A 23,794-nucleotide genomic window follows, 5' to 3' on the forward strand; every position below is an offset into this window, starting at 1 on the left:
AGCTCAGCGACACCATCAGGGAGCCCTCCATGGTTTCTCCTACTGCCATCCTCTCCACCAGGCCTGGCTCAGGGCCCCTTCTTAGAGCTTCCCAAGCTGTCTGATGGCATTGGTCCATGTGATGGTTTCCCCAGCCAGACAGCGGCTTCCTTTTCTTCTGGGTACCCAGAAGCAGGGCAATCCACTCAGAGCAACCCACACAGAGACCCAAGTCCGTGATTCCTGCAGAAGAGATGAAAGTGATTTGGGGCTGAGCAAGGCTCCCCAGAAGCTCCCTCCTTCCTGCCCCAGCTTTATTTTGGTTCTAGAATAATTCCAGTCAGCAGTCTCGGTCCCTACCACGCCCATCCCCAGTACACAGTCCACATTTCATGCAGTTAGAGGGAGGGAAAGAGGGGGAAGAGAAGGTGGGTATAAATGGCCTGTACTGCATAGCCACTAGGGTGGAAAGAGTTTGTGGTCTCCTGGGATGCAGAGGCTCACCAGCTGTGCCCATGGACTCTGTGCTGGGGCAGGCAGACCTCCTCATGCTGGCCACAAGGCTGGGCCACAGCTGTGTCAGGTGGGGAGACACCTCCAGTCTGCCTCCAGGTCCATGACCACCCTGGGCTCTCCCAGCATCACTGGGGGTAACTGGTTGGGCCTGGGTCTCCAGAGCTCACTGGGGTCAGAAGCAGCCCGCCCGAGAGGCCATGCTCTGACCTGTGGGTGGTGGCCCCAGGAAGCAGAGGCTTCTGCATGCCCTCCCCCGCATGAACTGGCACCCACTCCCCAGCTGCCTGCTTCTCTGGGGCTGCTTTTGGCAGATGGGAGCTGCCTTAGCCAGTGACAACTGGAAGATATGCTTGCTCTTCCTCCAGCTGGGGTTGGGTGGTAGCCAAAGCCCTGTAGAGGTGAAACAGTCCAGCTCCTTTGCTCCTGGGCAGGGCCCCTCTGGGATGCTCCTCAGGCCACCAGGCTAGAGCTAGACACTCCGGAAGCCACAGCTTGCTTAGCTTCGGCCCCTGCTCCATGGCTTCCCTCTCTCTCTGACAGTTTTCTCCAGAGGGCTCCCGGGCCCCTTCCCCATCAGCCTCTTGCCTGAGAACCTCAGGGTCTGCTTCTGGAATTCGACCTAGGACACCCAATGCCACCTCCTTCCCAGTCCGGCATTCAAACCTGCCCCTCTACCCTGCCCTCAATCTGGATGCCCCTTGCCTTCCCTCACTGCCCCTGCTCTGGCTGGGCCCTTCCTCCAAGGCCCACAAAGGCCTCCCCGACAGACCCCCTGCAGTCTGTGTTCTGGCTGTCCTGCTGCCCACCAGCTGTCCCTAGACTGAGGCCCCTCTCTTTCCAATGGAGTCTGGCCTGGAGTTACCCCAACAAACACCACAGAGCCAATGCCTAATTCAGTTGGGACTGAACACAAGGACCTGGCTTTGAGCCTCTTTGGACCTCTGGGCCTTGCAAGGTTATTGTTCAAGGGAGTAGATTTCATAGAGTGTGACTCTGAAGCCAGTGTCTTTGCCTAGTCTCCTGGTCACTTCTGCCCAGAGAAAGGCCCTCGTGTCCACTGCAGTAGGCTGAGGACAGTCTGTGACAGGGTACTTCATGTCCCTGCCTTGCTTAGGCTGGCTGGCTGGCTGGGACACCTCAGGGCATGGCTCTCATCTTGTCCTCATGGCCCCCAGAGCTCTCCCAAGTCCGCATTCAGCACAAAGCAGATCCCCAGGGCAGGGGGCGGGGGGTCTTGTCTTCCAGACATCCTAAGGGTTGCATTCCATTCATGTCATGTCTGCTGGTGTCTAGCACAGTGTCTGGCCCCAATACTCACTCAGTTCCGGTATATGACCCAGCTTAGCACTGGCATCCCAGCAGGGGTAGGGTGTGGAGAGCTCTAAGAGACCAAGCCCCAATGCCCCAGGCCCAGAGACAGGCCTACTGGGGATCTCAAAATGGGAACACAGTGGGCCAGTGCCAGGGCCTTTCCTGGAGCGTGGCCCAGCCACAGCTGGTCCTCAGTGGGAGGAAGCCCTGGGTCCCTAGACACTTGGCCAGGCCCACTCCTCCACTGCAGTCTGGACAGAAGGACCAAGATGGCTCGTGGGGGCTCCAGTGGGGGACCCCAGCATTCATGGCTCCCGCTGGACTATGAAGGGGCATCAGAGCTGAGCTTGTGCCAGGCCCCAAGGCAGCTCTGTGCCCACCCCGGCCCGTTTTGCCAGCTGCTAGTTTCGCCGAACGGGGTGCCACATGGACACAGGCCTGCGCAGTGTGGCCAGCATCTGGTTCCAGTGTGTGGTGCCCATGCCACTGGCTGATGGCCCAATGATGACATGGCCCACGTTGTCCCCTCGGCCGTCGCTGCTGCTCTCAGCCACTGTCACACGGAGAGACAGGTCCTGGGGAGGAAATAACATGGGTACTGGGGACCACACGGGGTGTGCCAGGGGTCATCCAGGCTGCTGTGTACAAGTGCCAGGCCCCCAGAGGTAGCCGGGTGTGGCCCCTGAATCCTTATCCCCGCAGGCTTCTGCTGCTGTCTCCCTACAGAGTGACAGCACTGGATTGTCAATTGCAAACACTGGCCTCACCACCTGCCTTGCTATGTGACCTGGGGCAGTGACTTGGGCTGAACTTCCTACCTTAGCTCCCTATCCGTGACTTGGTAATTTAGTTCCTACCTGTTCTGGGAACAAAAGGAGTTAAAATGTGTCAAGTGCTTAGAACAGTGCCTGCACACGGAGCATTTTAGACATCTCATTATTCCTAATATAATCACATGTTAGACTCATGGATGAGGAAGGGAAAGAATGTGCTTGAGATCAAAGTGATTGCACTTCAACTAAAACTCAGCTTGACTTCCCTCTTCCTCCTCCTCCTCCTTTCACCTCCTCGACATTCTCCCTGGTCCCAAGAGGTCTCCCGCCCTTGGAGGCTGTGGAGTGGTAGCACTATGACCACCCAGGGGAAAGAGGGGACGGATGGACAGTCTGTCCCACAAGGGTGGCAGGACAGGGCAACAACACCCAGAGCCAATCAGAGATGCTGGGATGTTTGTCTGTACTGGAAACTCTCAGAGTGAGGCAGAGTTCTGGGCTTTCAAATTCAGATAGGGTATCAGATTAGGTGGGTTCTGGATAGCCCCATGATTCAGGGGCAGATTTCAGCTCAAGGCACGAAAGGGCTTTCTCACTGTCAGGAATGCCCAAGGATGGAAGGAGGTAGTGAGGGGAGGTGGTAAGCTCCCCATCCTCTGAGACATGCCAGCGGGGCCACTGGTGTGGTACAGGCCACATCCTCTGTTACCTCCCATGCTTGGTCTGTGATATCTGTGCCAGGAAGGGGGGTTTGCCTGGGGCCCATGACTTTTGGAAAGCCATGCAAGTGTGGGGAGCTCAACAGAGCCTCTGCAGGTAGTCTCGGAGATTTAGGGCCAGAACTATGGGTCCTTGGGTTAGCCCTGGCTCACCTCCCGGCCTTTGTAGCTCCTTCTAGTGGGAACTGTCTTCTCCCAGATCTCGGCTTAGCTCAGCCCTCCTGCAAAAGCCTCTGCTGACCGCCAAAGTCAGGCATGCTCTTGGTGGATCAGGATTGCCTGGGGACTTTCTACCTGTCCCTTGTGAGCATCACGGAAGCAGCACTCACCCTATGGCTGGTACCTAGTGGATGCTCCATAAATACCTCTCCACTAGGAAAGTCAGGGCTTGAGGCAAACCATTGCCACCTGTGGGAGCCCTGAGAAGTGAGGCCAGAGTGGCTCCAGGCCCCTGAGCCATGTCTCCCTCACCTGGAGCACGATGGCTGGGACAGAGAAGATCATGGCCTCATTGAACACCGGGTTGGGGTCATCCCTCTTCACGGCTGTCTTCTTTTTGCTCATCTTCCTCCCATCCTGAAGCAGGTACACCTTGACGAAGGGGTCTGTGGGCCGGCGAGAGGTGGGGGTCAGGACCAGTGCCACCCTCCCTTGCCATAGCCCTGCCCAGCCCTAGTGGCCTGCCAGCTCCAAATGCCTCCCACCTTCACCACTGCTGTCATCCTCTGCCATCCTGCCATGGGGCCTTTATTTCTCTCCTATTTTATAGATGAGAAAACTGAGGCTCACATACGAGTCAGGAGAAGAGGTGGGCTTTGGGCTTGGGCAGCCTGCCTCCTGGCCCACACACGCAGTCCCCTCCTGTGGTGCTTGTCAGTGCCGGCAGACCCATCACTTCTCATTCTATAATGAGCACAGACGTCAGCCCTGAGTCACCCCCTGCACCCGCTCAATGGAGCATGACTCTGAAATAACAAGTCCCTCTCTGCTTGTCATCCTCCGCCCACTGGGTGTCCTTGCTATACCTGCCTGGACCCTGGGTGCCCCCCAGGCTCCCAGTAGGCCAGGTTCCCTGGCACTCTGTTTTCAGGTCTGCTCCTGTTAGACTGGGGGCATCAGGTCCTGCCTGGCACCCACGCCATTCTGGTCACCCTGTTTGGGATCTGGGATGCAGTCCAACTCCTGGGAATAGAGCCTCCGCCATGAATTCTAGTTCTGGGAAGTGGGTGTCCACCTTGGTTTCTTCCCAGTGCCTCAGCCTTCTGCTCTCAGACATTGTCTGTCCCTCACAGGGGTTCCCTGCCACCCTCTGCTGCTCTCAGCTTCCCCACTGTGCATGGCTCCTGAGCTCAGCCAAGGCTGGGGGTGAAGGGGCCTAGTGCCATGCTTCCAGATGCCCCCGGCTTTAGCGACTGGGCCACAGCTCCCAGCAACCACGTGAAGGAGCCAGGCCTCCAGCAGGGCCTTACCTGCTGTGGTCTTGTCATTGGTCCAGATGAGATTCTTGGCTTTCACCACCACCACAGTGAGGCGCTCAGCTGTAGGGAGGTAGCTAAGGGAGAGCAGGATCTCGCCCACAGCGTCGGCAGCCTGGAGGACATGTGAGCAGCTCAGAGGGCTTCTGCTCCCTGGACTTGAGGGGCCCAGGTAAAGGCAGAAGCTTCCTTCTCCACCCAGAAGCTGTATCTCTTGCCCTGACACCAGCACCAGGCTGGTGGGATTGAGAAAGGAACGCTACTCCCCCATTCCATGAGGTGTGCACCATCCCTCCCTCCTACCAGGTGTGGGTCCTTGGAAGGAGGATCTGAGGTGGCCTGTCAAATGTAGCAACAAAATCCTGTTAGGGTCCCTTACTCCAGTCCAGGGAAAACATCCATGGTAGCAGCACATCGAGGTCCAAGTGGACTAGGACTGGTAAATCATTTGCTTAATTAACAGTGATGCTCCCCAAGCCCTGCTATACTTAGAAAGGTGAGCTGCAGCTCGGCCTCTGAGATAACTCCCTTTACTGCCAGAGTACTTCCCCAACAGAAACCCTCTAGGAGCAGAGCTTCTGAAGTTTTGGTGGTGGGAGCAGTAGAGGAGCAGTGAACAGTAGTTGGAACATTTTTATTTCCTGTGGTAAACTGAGTTCCCTTGACTGTGGCTCAGGCCATGCTGTGGAGGACAGTGGAGTCCCCTCACCCCTGAGAGGTATGTATGTGACCCTGTCCTCATGGGTACACTGACCTTGTTCTGGTCTTGTAAGTACAGCCAGCCGCCAAAGGGCTGCAGCGGGAGGTCCAGCACAGAAAGTTTCAGCTCCACCACCCCTGTGCTGACGTTCCGCTCATCCTCATCAATGCCAAACACAGAGAACCGCAGGCTCTTCTCCTCCAGGGCCACAGGGTCCAGGGGGATGGAGAACTTCTCATCGAAGAAGATGGAATACGCATTCCTCTGGATCTGCAGAGAGAGAGGGACGTGGTGTGCCACCCTCCCTGGGGTGGCAGCCAGGGACTCATGGGGCCATGGTGGGGAGAGAGCGCTGTCCAGTCTGGAGGCCTGGCTGAGAGTCCTGGCTCTGCTGCTCCCACAACCTCAATGCCAATTCTTCCTTTGCTGGCTCAGCCCTGAGGACTTTTTAAAAAAAATTTTTTTTTTTAAATTTTTATTTATTTATGATAGTCACAGAGAGAGAGAGAGAGAGGCAGAGACACAGGCAGAGGGAGAAGCAGGCTCCAGGCACTGGGAGCCCGACGTGGGATTCGATCCAGGGTCTCCAGGATCGCGCCCTGGGCCAAAGGCAGGCGCCAAACCGCTGCGCCACCCAGGGATCCCTAAAAAAAATTTTTTTAAGTAGGCTCCATGCCCACCGTGGGGCTTGAACTTGAGACCCTGAAATCAAGAGTCATGTACTCTACCGACTGAGCCAGCTTCCTCTCAGTGGTGGCCAATCTGGTGGCCTGGCATTTGAAACTTCTATAATCTGATACCAATTCCCACCCTCAGTGCTCCGTAGAACTTTTGTGATGTCCTGGCTGAACCGATCTCCTCCTTCTTGTGTGTGTTCACGTCCAGCTGTGAGCCAGGCATGAAGCAAGTACAAGTAATCATAGGGTTGGGAGCTGCTGATGCCCCAGCCCCCGCAGAGCCTGGCCCAGGATGGTCTGAATGCTGTGGGGTGGACAGACTGATGGAGTGACGAGGCAAGGCTGGGCAGACTCTGCTTCCAAGTCCAGTCCTGCCTGGTGGGCGCCTCTGGCCTCTTCCCAGGAAGCTGTGGGCAGGCCCCCTGGAAAGGTGCACTGGCGGGCACGCCCCCCCCTTCCGTTGGGGGCTGCTTTAGTCACTGCCTGGCAATATTTAGACAGGAGCTCTCCGTCCCTGGCACCTTGCCTGAAGCCGGGAGAGGTGCGGGGGGATGCCCAGCCTGGGGCAGCCACCTACTTGCTGGGACTAGCTGGGCAGTGATGCTAAGATGCCTGCTTTCTTGGGAATAAATCTGCCAACACCTCCAGGCTCATTGAAGCACACTCTTTGGTCACTGCCTGATTGTGGCAAGGCTTCTCTTCCACAGCTCCCTGGGAGCCACGTTCCCCACCCAGTTCCCTGCTTCAAGGGCTCTTTCTCCTGTGGGATAAAGTCTACCCCCTGATCTTGACCTTGGCATTCAGGGTTCTCATGATCCTCCAGGCCCATCTCTCCCTCCACTTTGCTGTCCCTTGCCCACAGGGGCTTGGGCTCCCTGACCATCCACACTCTCTGTATGTTGTGCTTTATGAGCACATGGATGGAGGAAAATGGGAACCCAGGACCAAGTCCTGGATCTCCTGCTCACTTGCTTGGATTGTGTTGGGCAAAGCACCTTCCTGAGCCTCTTCATCTGTAAGATGCCCTCGGTCCATCCCACTGGGGCTAATGAGAGGATCACAGATGTATGGACTCTGTGAACCAGGTTCTCAGCATACATAAGGTTGTTGTGGTTCCTGTCTATAATGTCCCTCCTCAAGGAAGGTGTCCAGAACCACCCAGGATCTTCTAGGCAGTCCAGGCCATAGGCAGTGTGGATCCAGGCTCAATAGGGACACTTCATGGTCCAGAGATACAACCTAATTGAGTGCTTACCAGGGATGGGGCTGAGGACTTTGCATATATATTTTTAAGATTTTATTTATTTATCTGAGCAAGATAAAGAGAGACAGCATGAGTGGGGGGGGTAGGTCGGGAGAACCAGACCCCCCGCTGAACAGGGAGCCTAACATGGGGCCCCATCCCAGGACACTGGGATCATGAACTGAGCTGAAGGCAGATGCTTGACTGATAGAGCCACCCAGGCGCCCCAGGACTTTGCATATATTAGTATATCCCCTCCTCAAGGATTATGGTGCCCATTTGACAGATGGGGAAACCCTCTCCCGACAGAGAGCTTACATGACTTATCCAAGGTCATGCTGCTAGGAAGTGGGAAACTGATATTTGAATCCAGACAGTGAGGTTTTAGGGTCCTGAGCCTCATCCCCCACTGGACTGCTTCTCTTGGGCCCACATGCACCAGTCTATGGTCAGTTGCTGACCATCCTAGAGTAAGGGGGACTGAGGGGGTCAGAGAGGGATGACAGTGTCCACCACTGAGGGTCAGCCAATTTCAGCATGGTTAGAGTGATTCGACACAGGTGGGTTTCTGAGGAGTCAGAAACTACTTGGTCTAGCAGGCCCTCAGGCTCTTCCTGCTCCAGTAAGAGGCCACAGGGTGTCAAACTTGCCTGCTTCAGAGAACCCCCAGTTATGGCATCTGGACCCTTTCCCCCCTAATCCAGCCTGGAGGAAAGTGTGTCTCTTGAGGGTTCTGTTCCCTCTTGGCAAGCTAGAGGGACCTGCAAGGAATAGCTTGATGTGGGAGGGTGCTAGGTGTCTCCCCCCACCCTACTCTTGACCCCAGGGACTGACCTCCATTGGCTGACTAACAGGCTCCCTTGGCCTCTGGCTTCTGGTAGAGTCAGACTTGTGGGTCACTCAAGAGAAACCAGAGGTAGAGGGAGCTGGGGTGCTTATTCCATAGGTCCTTTCCTGCAGTACTGCTGTAGTCTGACTACATCGTGTCCTTTGACCAAAAGGCACAGCATTTATTAAGGTGGCCTCTCCACATGTCTCTCTCCTTTTAGGTCCAGTAGCCTCCTCTTCCCCTTATCCCTTCAGAAGAGGGTGCCACTCCATCTCTGAGGTCGCCCTACATCCCGCCATTGTTTTCTTTTTTAAAAAAATATTTATTTTAGAGAGAGAGAGAGAGGGTGAAAGTGGGGGGAGAGGCAGAGAGAGATAGAGAATCTCAAGCAGACTCTTCCCTGAGCATGGAGCCCAACATGGGTCTCGATCCCAGGACCCCAAGATCATGACCTGAGTCAAAATCAAGAGTCAGACTGCTTAACTACCTGAGCCACTCAGGCGACCCTTACCCACACCATTGTCAACAGTCCTGTTATTAAGATCTTCCCAAATTAACCAACCTGAATGTGTCATCCCCTTCTTGCCAGGACCCTCAGTTGACCCAGAGGATAGGTGAAATGGACAATTACCCCACCCTGGGTTCACATTGTAGGGTTGCCCAGAACTTCGCATGATGTGGCTCCTTGGGTTGGTGGCACCTTCTCCTCTGGGATTAGCATCCAAAGCTGCCCTGCAGCACCCTCCTCACATCCAGCCTGGCCCTGCAGACCCACTCGCCTGCCTGGGGAGGACTCCTGAGAGCCCAGAGCACACCCCTGCCCCGGCCCCCACTTACCCGGGAGATGCCCACGATCTGCTCATCCGGCAGCAGGCTGACACGCATGAAGCAGGACTCAAAGCCGGCTTCTTCCCGCTCCAGGAGGTCCTTGCCCTGCAGCACGGCCACGTGGAGGGTGTGGGAGGCCGCATCGTAGTCCATGCTCACCTCCACCTGGCCCAGCGTGAAGTCCTGCCCGAAGGTGTTGCTCACAGAGGAGATGGAGTTCAGGGAGTCCGCCGACTGGGACTTGCGGAGGGTCCCAAAGGGGGCCAGGTCCAGCTCCCGACCCATCAGCTCCAGGGGCCCCAGCTCACTGATGCTCTCAAAGGTGTCCTCAATGCTGAGGCTGCCTTTGCGACTGTGTGGTCCCCGCGTGCTGGCCCGCTGGGTGTTCCAGGCAGGCACCCTCTGGGGGTGAGAGAAAGGGACACGAGAGCATCGCAAGTGCATGGCCTGTGAGTCCTGTTCATTCAAGGCACCTCTAGTTCCTCTTTCACAGAAACAATGCATGCCTTAGTCAGGAAGTTCCTTATTTTTGTCTGTTTTTGTCTTTTTAAAAGATTTATTTATATTCTTGAGAGAGAGGAGGAGAGAGAGGAGAGCACAAGTAGGGGGAGGAGCAGAGGGAGGGAACATCTAAGCAGACTCCCAGTGAATGTGGAGCCCACTGCGGACCTCCATCTCTTGACCCATGGGACCAGGACCTGGGCCAAAACCAAGAGTCCAATGCGCAACCGACTGAGCCACCCAGGAGCCCTAGGAAAGTCCTTGTTTATTTTTATTTTTTTAAAAAGATTTTATTTATTTATTCATGAAAGACACATACAGAGAGAGAGAGGCAGAGACACAGGCAGAGGGAGAAGCAGGCTCCCTGTAGGGAGCCCGATGTGGGACTCGATCCCAGGACCCAGGGATCATGCCCTGAGCTGAAGGCAGACGCTCAACCACTGAGCCACCCAGGGACCCCAGGAAGGTCCTTGCTTAATGCTATTTTATGTCACTCCGTTTTCTCTCCCTAACCACGAGGGAAGAATGTCTCAAACATTGTCTCAAAGTGTTTAGTGACATGGACTGAATTCCATACATAAAGATGTTCACTACAGTGATGTCTATTAAAAGGGAAAGTAGGGCAGCCCTGGTGGCTTAGCAGTTTAGTGCCACCTTCGGCCTGGGGCATGATCCTGGGGACCTGAGATTGGGTCCTGCGTCAGGCTCCTTGCATGGAGCCTGCTTCTCCCTCTGCCTGTGTCTCTGCCTCCCGCCCCCCCCCTGTGTCTCTAATAAATAAATAAAATCTTTTTAAAAAGGGGGGGGGAGTAGTTAACAATCTAAGTTTCCAGCAGAAGGGGAACGGGTAAGAACACTTGAGTAGAGCTCCTTGACAGAGGACTGAGCAGCCTCGAGGGATGTTTACCAAAATATTTACACAAGTAGAAGTTTTCCATGCTGGGTAACATGTGCCCTAATATTCAAAATTTTCTCCAAATTGACCTCAGGATTTGAGAAAACAAAAGCCTTTGTACCAGAAGCATCTATCATGCTGCTGCACTGTCTTCATTACCATACTTTTTAAGGGGGCCCCAATCTGTCATCAAGTGGATTGGGGTGATTTACTTTACTATCCCCCTCCACTGTTGGACATTTATGTTGTTTCTTACTTTTCATAAATATAAATAACACAACATCAAATAGCTTTCTTAAAATCCTAGCTCTGAGAATATGGTCCTTTTGAAAGCTGTTGACACACATTGCCAAAATGCTCTTTGGAAAAGTTATGCCTATTTACAGTCCCCCCAACAGAATGGGAGATAGTCCCCCCTACACCCCAAATGAGTGATCGTGTGGGGCCCCTACTGGTAACTGATTCTGGCTGTGCTCTCTGGAATGCTAAATGATGTTAGAAAAATTCTCTGCCAAGTGTCTAACGATGAAACATTCAGTATTATATATTTAGAGCCCTAAAAATGTTCGTACTCCCTGATATAGTAATTCCACATCTGGGCATCCACTCAAAGTATATAATCCCAAATGAAGACAAAGTTTTACATATAAAACATTCACTGCATTATTTATAATGGCATTTAGTAAATCATGGCACATACATAAAAAGGAATCTGTCACAGCCATTAAAATGATGTTTCTGGGGCACCTGGGTGGCTCAGTCAATTAAGCGTCTGACTCTTGGTTTTGGCTCAGGTCATGATCTCAGGGTCGTGAGATCAAGCTCTGAATCAGGCTCTGTGCTCACCACAGAGTCTGCTTAAGATTCTCTCTCCCTGAGGTGCCTGGGTGGTTCAGTTGGTTAAGCGTCTGCCTTCAGCTCAGGTCATAATCCCAGCATCCTGGGATCGAGAGGGAGTCTGCTTCTCCCTCTCCCTCTGCCTCTTTTCTGCTTGTGTTCTCTCTCTCTCTCTCTCTCAAATGAATAAAATCTTTTTAAAAAATTTTTTATTTATTCATGAGAGACATACAAAGAGAGGCAGAGACAGGCAGAGGGAGAAGCAGACTCCTCGTGGAGAGCCTGATGCAGGACTTGATCCCAGGACCCGGGGAGCATGACTTGAGCTGAAGGCAGATACTCAACCACTGAGCCACCCAGGTGCCCCTCAAATGAATAAAATCTTTAAAAAATATATTAGATATTAAAACACATCATGCCAAGTAAGTGAGAGAAGCCAGACTTTCCCTCTCCCTCTACCTCCCCCCCCACTCCCTGTCCCACCCCAAAGTAAATGAATAAATCTTAGAAAAAATGATGTTTTATGATGGGGGCTCAACAATATGGGAAAATGCTTTAGCTGTAAGATAAAAAGAGCAGGGTATAAAATTTTACGTAGAAATGACACTCATAAAAAAACTACGCATGGAGAAAGGACTGGAAGGTAGATTAAAAGCATTGGAAAGAAATCAATGAAAATGTTAGTAGTTAAAATACAGTTAACAGTATTAATACAGCCTCTGGGTAGTGGCATCTGAGGAGAGGATTCTCTTATCTGTATTTTCCTGTATTTTTCACAGGATGGTTTTTAAAACTGAAAACCTTCATTTTCTCACCAAATATTCACCTATTTCACAGCACTGGGCTATGTTGGAGACATGGAGGAGCACAAGGGTCCTGTTCACAGCAAGAAGTTAACCAGGAGAGAGCAAGGGAATATGGAGGGTTGGTCGAGGAGAGGTCATCTCCAAAGAGTGGAAGCCTCACCTTCTGCTTGGCCTCTGCGTAGGTCTCCCCATATTTCTGCTGGAGGTATCTGTAGTCGTAGTTTGGGAACGGGGATGGGCTGGGGAAGTTCCCCGATGTCCAGAGCTTCCACAGGCTCACAGCTGCAATTCCCAGCAGTGCCAGGGCCCCAGCAGTGTAGACACCCACCTCCCAGCCAGGAGGGCTCTTGATTACTGCAAGGCAAGGGCAGCCTGTCATTAGTAGGCTCTGAGGTCCCTCAGTAGTTATAGACTCCCACCCAAGAAGCAGGTAGTTCAGCACTGACTTATTTATTCATGAACAAATATTTACTGAGTAGCTATTAGGCGCCAGGCTCAGTGTTAGGTGCTAGGGGATCCAGCATTGAATACGACATATGTACCCTGGGATTTCTGTTTCTATCCCCTTTTCTACAAAAGCATACATTTCTACCAGAATAGGATGGTGGTGGGGACACTTGGCTAGATCAGATGAAGAGCTGTGAAAATGGTTAAACAAATAGGGTTATGCTTCCCTCTTTTGAATTCTCTGACATTATACCTTCAAAAGATCTCTTCCTTCCAGATAAACAAAGCAACTTTTTGAGGTCTGGGGGGGGGGGGGGAAGGAAGGGAGTTTGGGGAGAAAAAGAAATGACATCGTTTTTGCCTCAACCTGATCTAGAACAAACCAATGTCCATCAACTGATGGGTGGATAAATAAAATGTAGACCATTCATACAATGTAATATAATTTGGCAACATAAAGATACTGGTACATGTTACATGGTACACAGATGAACTTGAACACATCATGCCAAGTAAGTAAGAGAAGCCAGACACCAAAACCCACATCATATGATTCTATTTATATGAAACATCTAGAATAGGCAAATCTATACAGATAGAAAGTTGATTAGCGATTGTCTGGGGCTGGGGGGGGGAGTTAGGGGGCAATGCAGAATACAGGTTGCTTTGGAGGATAATGAATATATATATATATTCTTAACGTCAATAATGTTGATGGGTACAAAGTATGTTAAATCCACTGAACTGTATGCCTTAAGTGGGTAAATTGTATGGTATGTGAATTTTATCTCAATAAACTTGCTACCACACACACAAAAAGAAGTCTGAGCCAGAGATAAGAGGTAGTTTTTACACTGTGCAGGGCTTGGGGACAAATCCAGATGCTCACATGCTTTCTCTCCAATGATAAGTAAAGAACTTTCCCTATCTGAGCCTCACTGTCCCTAGACATGTTAATTAACTGTCCCCTCAACTGTGTTGGGTGAGCTCTCACCTAGCAGAAGTGACCTTCTGTTGGTAAATATAATTCTCTAGACCTTTCTCAGTGCTGCCTCTATACCCAATTCAAATGGGAAAACTGAGATACACAAAGGATAAAGACCTTGTCCAAGGTCACAGAGCCAGGAAGGGGTGATACTGGGTTTCCAACTCTGGCAGCCAGACCTCAGACCAAGCCAGAGTAACCACTGCCCCACCCAGCCTCCACTCAGTACAGTTCCACAGAAGCTGGATGGAAAGGGGTGAGGAAGGGCACTTTAGGGGTAGAGATTTATCACTGCACATCCGCTGAACACCTACTATGTACATGCACCCTGGTGAGGGAGTCAGGCCCAGGCCCGGTCCCTATCCTTAAGTAGCTCACAGTCTAGGGATGAAGTGAGTAGGCAAATAGGTAGGTAAAACAGAGTGATGAGAACAGTCCAGGAGGGTTTCCTGGAGGAGAGACATCTGAACTGAGATACAAAGGAGGAGCAAAACATGTGCCAGGACAAGGAACCAAGGACAAGGAGTCTAGAGCAAGAAGAGGAAGGGGTGTACAAAGCCCGGAGCACTCAGAATGTCCAGTGGGAGAGATGGAGTGGGGCATTTGGGTCTGGGGAGCTCCTTGCCACCACTCCCCCAAAGCGGGGTTGCAAAGGTATCATGAAGCAGTGGCAACCCCTCTGGCAATGGGAGACCTCAACCTGCCCCAGCTCTCCTGAGCCCAGACAACTCTAGCCAGAATCCACAACACTAACTCACTCCAGAGAAGGGCAGGGCTCAGCCCATAGCCCTGGCATTTAGCCATCACTAAGTACCCTATGAGGTCCCTACCTCCATTTGTTAGAGGAGGAGAGCTGAGGCTGGGAGAGGCTAGAGAGCATGCCCAGCCATTGGCCCAAGGCCACAGGGTAAGAAATGCAGAGCCTGGCTGCCATCTAGCCAGTCTGAGCTTGAGCCTCCTCATCTGGAGAATGGAGATGACCACACATCCCCCACCAGCAGTCCCGCCCTGGAGAATTTATCTTGCGGAAAAAATTCCAGGAAGTTTTATATCTGGTGTGAGTCACTGAGGCTGTATTTATAACAGCAGAAATCTGGAAACAGCCTGAAGGGGTCAGTGGGTGCAGGTGGTGCTGATTCGGAAGGGAATATCACTAGCCTTTGATAATTGAGGTCATTAGGATGTCACTGTGGCAAAGCAGGAAAACGTTTTGGGCATTGTTAAAAGGAAAAAAAAAAAAAAAAAAGAAAGAATCCACAGCATGGTATAACCACACAACTTTAACATAAAAATCACACAGCCTCTGGACAAGGGCTGGGCGGGACCAGGGATGAATGGGAAATCGGATGGAGGGGCTGTGAGCAAACCCTGTTTTCTCCTGACCTCTGTTGACAGAATGTAATTTGTGAGTTAAACCAAAACCACAACAGAGATCTACAGAGGGCCCCAGGCAAGCACTGCCGAGGAAGGAAAGTTCTGAGAGTCTGGTGGCCTGGGAATTAAGGGGTGGCCTGGGAATGGGCCTGGTAAACTGTAGTGTGAGTTGCACATATGAGGGGCCCCGGCCAGGATGAATCTCTGTTGGCTCCCAGCGGGGCTTGCCTGGGTGGTCACAGGGGTGGGCCAGTGGGTGGGCATGGGGTCTGAGGTCCCAGCAGATGATGGGCAAGGCAACGTGGCACAGCAGAGTCAGGCTCTCTGAAGAGTGAGGATCCCAGGGGGTGCTGAGGCACTGAAGCCAGAGTCCTGGCTGGCAGAAAAAAAGGGGGCACGAGAGGAAAAGCCTCAGGAAAGTGACACAAAATGATGACTATTAATGCTCATTCATTTATTCATTTTATTGACTACCAGACTCAGGTGGTATGGGAAGAATTCCCAAGGGAAGTGAAGTCTCAGCTGGGACCAGAAATGAGAAGGAGGAGGAGGAGGAGGCGGTGGAGTGGCAGGTAATAAAAGCTTCCTTTACTGTTTACGATTTGCCAGGCCCCATTCCAGCACTTGACTGTGTATTAACCACTGAGCCCTCGGAAGCTGAGGGACAGAGGAGATACTCGCTGTCTGACAGTCTAGCTCCAGATCTACGCCTGGGACTTCCACACCAGTCTCGAGGGCTTAGCCACGCAGAGGCAGGGAAGGACTCTGGGCAAAGGAAAGGAAGGGCATGCACAACGGCTTGAGTTGGCACTTTTTGGAAGTTCCGTCACTCAATCTTCCCAGAGATTCCACCGCCCCCGTTTCACAGATGAGTAAGTGGAAGCTCAGAGAGGTTTCATCACTTGTCCAAGGCCATTTCATAGATCCTGGACCAAGGCCTGTGGGCCTGTGGGTGAAAAGTGAGACTCCCTGGCTGGGGGCTGGGAAAGGTGGTCCCTGGCCCACCCTTCAGCTCAGTCCTGGGCTGGTGGGGGGCTGTGCTAGGGGAGCAGCTGGAATGATGGGGAGCACTGGCCTGGGAGTTGGGAGACCTGGGTTCACGTCACGTCCTGTTACCTTCTCCCATCTGTAATTGGGGAGGGGAACCTATGAGACAAGAGGGCAAGTATATTTCAGATCCGACAACACCCACCATTAGGTTGAGAGTGGTTAGTCTGTCGGCAGTTCCCAAGCTCAGCGCCCCCCAGGGCACACATGGGGAAGGTCAGAGCTGCTTCCCAGGTATTTGCCATCTGGGGACTGGGCCATCTCTGAGCTTATTGTCCCGTGGCTCTGACATCAACTTTCCTGGGGCTTTTCTCACTTGGCTACTTGACAAGCTCCAGGAATGGCCTCTTGTAAAGTGGATTCCATTCATGGTTCCTCCTTAGGGGGCAGTCAGACATGAGCCTCCTGGGGGACCCCTTCGGTCAAATGTAGGGAGGTGGTTCCACAGGAAAGAGCCACTGGAGCAGAAGGATGAAGAGACCTCAGACTGGTCCCAGCCTGGTGTCTCCAAGGCTGTGTGGCCTTGGGCAAGCCACTTTCCTTACTGGTAAAATAGGGTGCTTACTGGCATCCTACTGATGCCCCCCACCCCAGGCCTGGTGGGAGGGTCTGTGATATGACACACTTCTGCTGGGACTCACCGCTTAGCTGGTATTCTGACACGTCCATGGCCATGATGCCCGCTGCAGCAGCTGGCCCTGGAACGGAGAAGAGAGTCAGCAGAGAGGGCTCTGGAGGGCCACCAACCCTCATCCTACTCCTTGACCTTCCTGATGCCCAGGAGCCAGTCTAGAGCTCACATTTACCTGTGAGGAGAGCTCAGCTAAAGGTAGGTAGCTTTTAAATTACTTTTAAAGAAATTTTGTTTATTTGAGAGAGAGAGAGAGCACAAGAAGGGGGAGGGTCAGAGGGAGAAGCAGACTTCCCACTGAGTGGGGGGGGCCTGATGTAGGACGCAGTCCTGGGACCCCAGGATTATGACCTGAGCCGAAGGCAGACACTAAACTAACTGAGCCACCCAGGCACCCTTTAAATGGCATTTTAAAAAAATGGTGAAAAAAAAAAAGATGTTTAAAGCTCTTTTCAACCACCCTAGGACCACCTTAATTTCTATGGTGCTAGATAAAACACAGGATGCCCAGTGACATTTGAATTTGATTCGTTTTTAGTATAAGTATGTCCTAAATAGTGTATGGGACATGTTTATACTAAAAAAAAAATCATTGTTTATCTGAAACTCGAAAGTTCCTGGGCATCCTGCATTTATATTTGCTAAATCTGGCACCCCTACCTCATTTCCATCCTACCAACATCCTACAGACAAGAATTCTTTGATTCTTTGCGATTCATTACCATGGGACCTTGGGGTGTTTGCTAAGCCTCACTTCATGAGCTTTTGTTCTAATTGCAAAGGAAAGGCTGCATTTCTGCAATATCCTATTACCAGGCCTTTCACTGCTCAGGATGGTTTCCTTCTCACCCCACCCTCCAATTCCAAGTTTTATGAATGCTGAAGGTCTGATTCAGTTTTTCTAGAAAGGTCTGGGAGTCATACAAGCCATTACCTGAACCCAGGTGACTACTCAGTTTTATTGTTGCTGAGAAGTAAATTTGTCTCACAGACATGCGCTAAGGGAATGGAAAAGGGAGGCTGGGATAACCCTATCTGCCTCAGCTCCAGGGACACAGGAGGACAGGATAGCCAGCGCCCCCACAGGGGTGGGTGCAAACAGATCAGGGTGTAAACTGCAGAGTGCTTGCCCACCCAAGGGTTGCTGCTTTTCTGTTCCCGAAGGAATGCCAACCTAGCATTGCTGGATCTTCTGGTTTTAAGATTTTATTTTTAAAATATTTAAACAACCTCTATACCCAATGAGGGGCTCAAACCTACAACCCTGAGATCAGGAGCTGCATGTTCTAGGGACTGAGCCAGCCAGGTGCCCCAATCTTCTGGCAGTTTATTTTATCTGTCTATTTACATATCTTCTAGCTTTTTATTTTTTAAAAGATTTTATTTATTTATTCATGAGAGATACACACAGAGAGAGAGAGAGAGAGAGAGAGAGAGAGGCAGAGACACAGGCAGAGGGAGAAGCAGGCTCCATGCAGGGAGCCCGACGTGGGACTCGATCCCAGGTCTCCAGGATCAGGCCCTGGGCTGAAGGTGGCGCTAAACTGCTGAGCCACCTGGGCTGCCCTCTTCTAGCTTTTTAAAGAAAAGCCAGATACCTGGATTTTTTAATGTACAATTTCTTGATTTTTATTTATTTTTAAAAATATATGTACATATATTTTAAATATTTTATTTATTCATGAGAGGCAGAGATACAGGCAGAGGGAGAAGCAGTCTCTCCATGGGGAGCCTGATGTGGGACTTGATCCCAGGACCCGGGATCATGCCCTGAGCCAAAGGCAGATTCTCAATCACTGAGCCATCCAGGTGCCCAGTTTCTTGATTTTTTTTTTTAAAATATTTTATTTATTTATTCATGAGGGACACACAGAGAGAGAGGCAGAGACACAGGCAGAGGGAAAAGCAGGCTCCCTGCAGGGAGCCCGACGTGGGACTCAATCCCAGGACTCCGGGATCATGCCCTGAGCCAAAGGCAGATGCTCAACCACTGAGCCACCCAGGTTTCCCCAGTTTCTTGATTTTTAAATGTTGTAACCAATTCACAAAAAATGTAAACACTGTTTAGGCACAGGGTAAAAAGCTCCTGGACTGTGGCTTGGCTAACTTGTTCACAACCCTTGAAGTATTCTGTGGGCTCCCTTGGGGACTGGGGTCAAATCAGAGGGTAAACATTTTCCTGAATCCTGGGGTTCTCTCCAATCTGTGGCTCTAGAGCTGAGGAGTTAGGGCAGGAGACCTTGAGAAATGGCAGGTCAGAGCCCTGGGGCAAAGCTGTCGGTGGTCAGCTATCCTGATGATGATCCTCTAAGATGTTGGTCTTTCATGGTGATGGAAGGGAGATGCTAACTAGGGAGGCTTCACCTATGCGGACTCGGATGGGAAGCTCATTCCTGGGACCCTGGGCTGCAGATCTTTTATGACAGTTAGCTTTGCTGAGCACTCCTTATGCCTGAGAGTGTGAGTCTAAGCATTCTGCATATATATTACCTCATTTAATCCTCTAACGACCCCAGGAGGTAGGTACTATTATCATTTTTGGCTTGCAGAGGAGAGTCTTGAGGCCCAAAGGTAAAATCATGTGCCCCAGGCCACACAGCTAAGAAACCAGTCCACTCAGGCCATCTGGCTCCACACTCCTAACTTCTGTGCTTTACTGCAGACGGGCATATGGTTTCAAAACTTTCCTAAGATCATGTAGGCCAAATTGGTCCCTGTGGACAAGTCCAAGGTGGCCCTAGTTCCTGGCAGAACAGGGTCTGGACACACTAACACACACGTTAAGGTGAACACAAATGTCACAGCCTACCTCCGCCTTGCTGGGAATCCAATAATGCCATCAGCTTTCTTTCCTGCTCACTTGGCACAAGCTGGCTTCCAGAATGAGGCTGCACTGGGACAGCCAGTGCCAACAGCACACTGGTGTGGGCTGGGTACACCCCTATGACAAGCATACATGGTATAGGATGGAACCCAATGTCTGCCATATCAGACCTAGAGCCTTTGAGGGGCCCCCAGCCCTCCGAGGCTGGTCCAGCTCAGACCCCAGACTATCACACTGCACACTTTCCCCACACCCCTCATTATAATCCCCCTAGGAGCTGTGACTTCTGTGAGCCTGTGAATGACTCTAGGCACACCCAAGCTCCAAGTTCTGGGAGTGGTCCCCAGAGAAGTGGCAGAAACCAGACCACGTCTGTCTGAATGGAGGGAGGAGAAAACTGGGGCAGGGAAGGGGAAAGGTAGCCTAAGCACAGCTCTGAATCCCAGATCTGCCCCCTCACTAGTTCTGAGCCTCAGTTACCCATCTGTAAAATGGGGCTCATGACTGCCTTAGCAGGGCTCCAGGAGGGTAGATTAAGAAGTAAGTGCAGCCTGACTTGGTAAATATTAGCTGCTGTGGTTACTGGCCTGACAGTCAGCCCAAGGGCCCCCTAACTAACCCCTAGGTTGAGCAGAATTGTGTGGGCAGCACTGCCAGCCTGCAGATATGTTTTGACTTAAATTAAAGGGAGTTGCCAACAGTTAAAAATTGGGAAATTTCCCATTAAAAATAGATTTCTTAAAAAAACAAAAGACAAAAAAGCCGTATTTACAGCTTTGCTTTAAAAGTTAGAATATCTGGGGGATAGTGGGTCTGTCTTCCCACACCCCTGCAAAAATAGCCAAATCTGGAAACTGAAGAGGTTCTGTCCCTTTGGACAGGGCATTTGTTCTTCAGGCCTGGTACCTCCCATCCCTCCATTCACTTTCAGAACCTCCTGGTCCCTGGAGCATCTCCATTCATAAGCCTGGTAAGCAGGCTTTGGGATGAGCTATGAGAGGTTCAGAAAGGTAAAGTCACACAGCCAACAGTGGTAGAGCTGGTCCTAGCAGCCATGCCTCCTGCCTGGTCCAGTGTCTTCCATTCATAGCCACAGCCCCCGAGAATTTCATGGGCGTCTTCTCCATCACCTTCCCCAAGACTACAATGGGGGCACATTCTATTATTAATCTCACTCCACAGAGGAAGAGAATGAGGCACAGAGAAAGGCAGTGAAGTTGTCCAAGGTTATCCAACCAGTAAGCAAGGAGCTGAGACTGAGCTAGAGCTGGCTCTGCAGCAAGTGCCCTTCTTTTTTTTTTTTTTTTTTTTTTTTTTTTTTTTTTTTTTTAATTTTTATTTATTTACTTATGATAGTCAGAGAGAGAGAGAGAGAGAGGCAGAGACACAGGCAGAGGGAGAAGCAGGCTCCATGCATCGGGAGCCTGATATGGGATTCGATCCCGGGTCTCCAGGATCACGCCCTGGGCCAAAGGCAGGCGCCAAACCGCTGCGCCACCCAGGGATCCCGCAAGTGCCCTTCTTAATGGCTTTACTCACTATCCCTGAGACCCCCTGACTCCATCTCGTTGACTACAATTCAGCAGGCTCCCACTGCCAGCCTGGAGGTCCACCAGGGAGAGGGGCCGTGGCTTCAGTTCGCAACCGGATGCTGACAAGGCACATTGGGAGGCCAGCGCAGCCTATGAGTAGAGGTTCCCTGAGCTTCTGACACACAGGAACGAGCCAGAGCTGCCGCAAACTCACACTCCTCAATCCATGTCCCCTTCTCTGGCATCCTTTCCCATCCAGTCTATTCATTCTGGCCCCAAACCCCAGAACCTGAAACTGCATGGAGCTTGCTCATTTGAAACAGCTCTAGGTTCAAATCCAGGCTTAATTATACCCACCTGGCAATACCTACCTACTGTTGTAAGCATTACACACAATATATGCTAAATGCTCAGCATGGTGCCAAGCTTGGACTAGGCACACAATACAGACATGATGCTTGACTGGATAAATGGGTCCCCATTTTATAGATGAGGGAGCCAGAGCCCCAGGTCACTCAGTATTTGAGTAGCAAACTGGGATTGGCGCCAGGGTATGATGGATCTGGGCCTGGGCTCTTGGCCATGATGCCACCTCCTGACCAGGCCTTTCGGGGGTGGAGGTGGGTGGGAAGAACTGTCACTGGCCTTGCTGGAATCTGACCACAGTGGAGGCCCCCTCCTGAGCTAATCAGATAAATGGCTTTCCAGGAATTTTGTCCCTCTTCAGGGGAAAGGGGCCCTGTGTCTCTGCTCCCCCGACCCCATTTCCTTGCTCAGTGTCCCCATATCACATCTGTGGCCAGCAAGGTGTCCACTGTCCACCCCCCTCACCCTGCGGTCATCAGGTGATAGGAAGGATTAGGGTGTGGGTACAGGGCAGTCCCTGACCTCCCAGGCTGTGAACCTCTTTAGGATTTTTAGGTTTGGAATCTTTTTCAAGTGCTCTCCTCCAATCCCTGAAATTACCATATCCTGCTACCATCCCCCTAAAGCCACAGAAACCACAGTACAGGCTAGCTAGGGTGGTGGTGGCTGGTGTTTACTGAGCATCTACTGGGATCCCTGGGTGGCGCAGTGGTTTGGCGCCTGTCTTTGGCCCAGGGCACGATCCTGGAGACCCGGGATCGAATCCCACAGTCGGGCTTCCGGTGCATGGAGCCTGCTTCTCCATCTGCCTATGTCTCTGCCTCTCTCTCCTCTCTCTCTCTGTGACTATCATAAATAAATAAAAATTAAAAAAAATAAAATAAAATACTGGGCATCTACCATACGCCAGGCACTGTACCAAGGACTCATCATCTTTTATTTCAGCAGGTTCTCCCTGCTGCTCTCTGAGGGGGGGCTGCTACTCTGCCTATTGTATTGGTAAACAAACAAACAAACAAACAAACAAACTGATGTGCAGGAAATGACTTGCCCAGGGTCACCAGAGCTGACAAGAGGCAGAGTCCAAGCTTGCACCCTGGACTGGGAACCTCTGTTCTCCCAAGCCAGGGGAAGGTTTTGGATTTTAGAATGGGGAGGTGGGGGGCTTGGGTACTTGTCTTGGGTACCCTTCTCCCGACTGGCTGGGTTTACTTGGCTAGAACTCTTGTTGGTTCTGAGCCTCAGTTTCTCCATTTCTAGTAAGAAGCACAACTGCTACTGCTCTCCAAACCTGTCTCCCCCACCATCCGTCCAGCTTGGAGAAGGGACTGACATTCCTGGATGAAGGTTTCCAAGTCACTCTGGGGTGGCCTCACTGGCTGAGGAGGGGGGCACACAGATGTTCTGCAGCCCTGGAAGAGGGGTCACTAGGATGGCTGGTTCAGGGCTCTTCCACCCACAGGCCTGGCTCCAAATCCCCATGTTCCCCATTCCCACCCCCCCTTGTCAGCCCAAGTCTACAGTCCGAGGCTGAGACCGGGCAAGCTTCCTCTTCCAAAGAGCAGAGGTATCAAAGGTTCCCAGGAGCCCCTGGAAAGCCCCACGCCCAGGCCGGTGACACTGGACGGGGCTGAGGATCCTCTCCCCGAGCTCCCGGGGCCTCCCAGCGATGGGGTGCGACATGCCTCTCCGGATTGGATCAGATTGGAGCGTTTCCTGAAGACCCAGCGCCCCTGCCGCGGGAACCCTCAGGGTATATGGGGACTAGAGTGTGGGGGGACTGACCTGGAAGGGTCGGGCAAGGGTGTGAGGTGGGGCAGGGGCAGTGGGGACAGTCGGGATGCTGAGTGTGAAAGTGAGGGGCGCTCGTGTAGCGCGGGCGCCGGGGAGGCGTGTAAATGGCCGGGTGAGTCGCGAGTGTGCACACGCGGGACGGGCGTGTGGGGCGCGAGGCGATGCGCAGTGCGCGGAGTGGCCGGGCCGGGGAAGGGCGTCCGGCGTGCTGTGCCCGGCGTACGCGTGCAAACCAGGCGCGGGTGTGCAGAGTGCGCGGAGGCCGGGGTCCCGGGAGCTGGGAGGGGGCGCTACGTGCGCCTGTGCGCGGGACCGGTTCCCGGGGCTGCGCGGGGGCGGCCGGGTGCTACTCACCCAGGCTCCGCGGAGGGGCCGCCTCTCCGCTCCGGCTCGGGCTCCCGGCTCCCGGCTCGCGGCTCCCGGCTCGCGGCTCGCGGCTCCCGGCCGGCCTCCTGCAGCGCGCACGCACCGGCGCCCAGCCCTGCCGTCGCCAGCAACGCCACCTCTGCAGTGTCGCCCGGCGGCCGCCTCGGAGAAGCGCGGCGCGGGCCGGGGGCTCGGCCGGGCCGGGGCGGCGGAGGAGCTGCGCCGCAGTCCGGGCACGCTCCCAGGAGCCCGCCGCGCGCTCCCTCGCGCTCGCCCGCCCCCCTCCCGCTCTCTCTCTAATTTAAAGGGACAACCCCGAGCGCTCTCTCCGCTCCCGGG

At 52.6% G+C, this 23,794-nt stretch overlaps 1 protein-coding gene across 1 annotated transcript; it reads right to left on the reverse strand.

The window, feature by feature from the left end:
• Positions 1–234: 234 nt before the first annotated feature.
• Positions 235–23,521, reverse strand: SYT12 (synaptotagmin 12). The gene is made up of 8 exons (XM_025446210.3): positions 23,444–23,521; positions 16,584–16,640; positions 12,250–12,443; positions 9,060–9,452; positions 5,528–5,743; positions 4,768–4,888; positions 3,770–3,903; positions 235–2,381 (listed from the first exon to the last, which is right to left on the reverse strand). The coding sequence occupies exons 2-8, from the start codon at positions 16,615–16,617 to the stop codon at positions 2,208–2,210; spliced, it is 1,266 nt and encodes a 421-aa protein (XP_025301995.1). The 5' UTR covers positions 16,618–16,640; positions 23,444–23,521; the 3' UTR covers positions 235–2,207.
• Positions 23,522–23,794: the final 273 nt, after the last annotated feature.

This window comes from Canis lupus, chromosome 18 (genome assembly GCF_003254725.2).
Source record: "Canis lupus dingo isolate Sandy chromosome 18, ASM325472v2, whole genome shotgun sequence".
Lineage (NCBI taxonomy): Eukaryota > Metazoa > Chordata > Mammalia > Carnivora > Canidae > Canis > Canis lupus.

Bases quoted from the DNA above. Each gene is read 5' to 3' on its own strand.
- SYT12 (XM_025446210.3), bottom strand. From the start codon at position 16,617: ATGGCCATGGACGTGTCAGAATACCAGCTAAGCG. The intron at 9,453-12,249 runs GTGAGGCTTCCA...TCTCACCCCCAG, and splicing joins ACGCAGAGGCCAAGCAGAAG to AGGGTGCCTGCCTGGAACAC. The intron at 2,382-3,769 runs GTGAGGGAGACA...TTTCCTCCCCAG, and splicing joins TCCCAGCCATCGTGCTCCAG to GACCTGTCTCTCCGTGTGAC.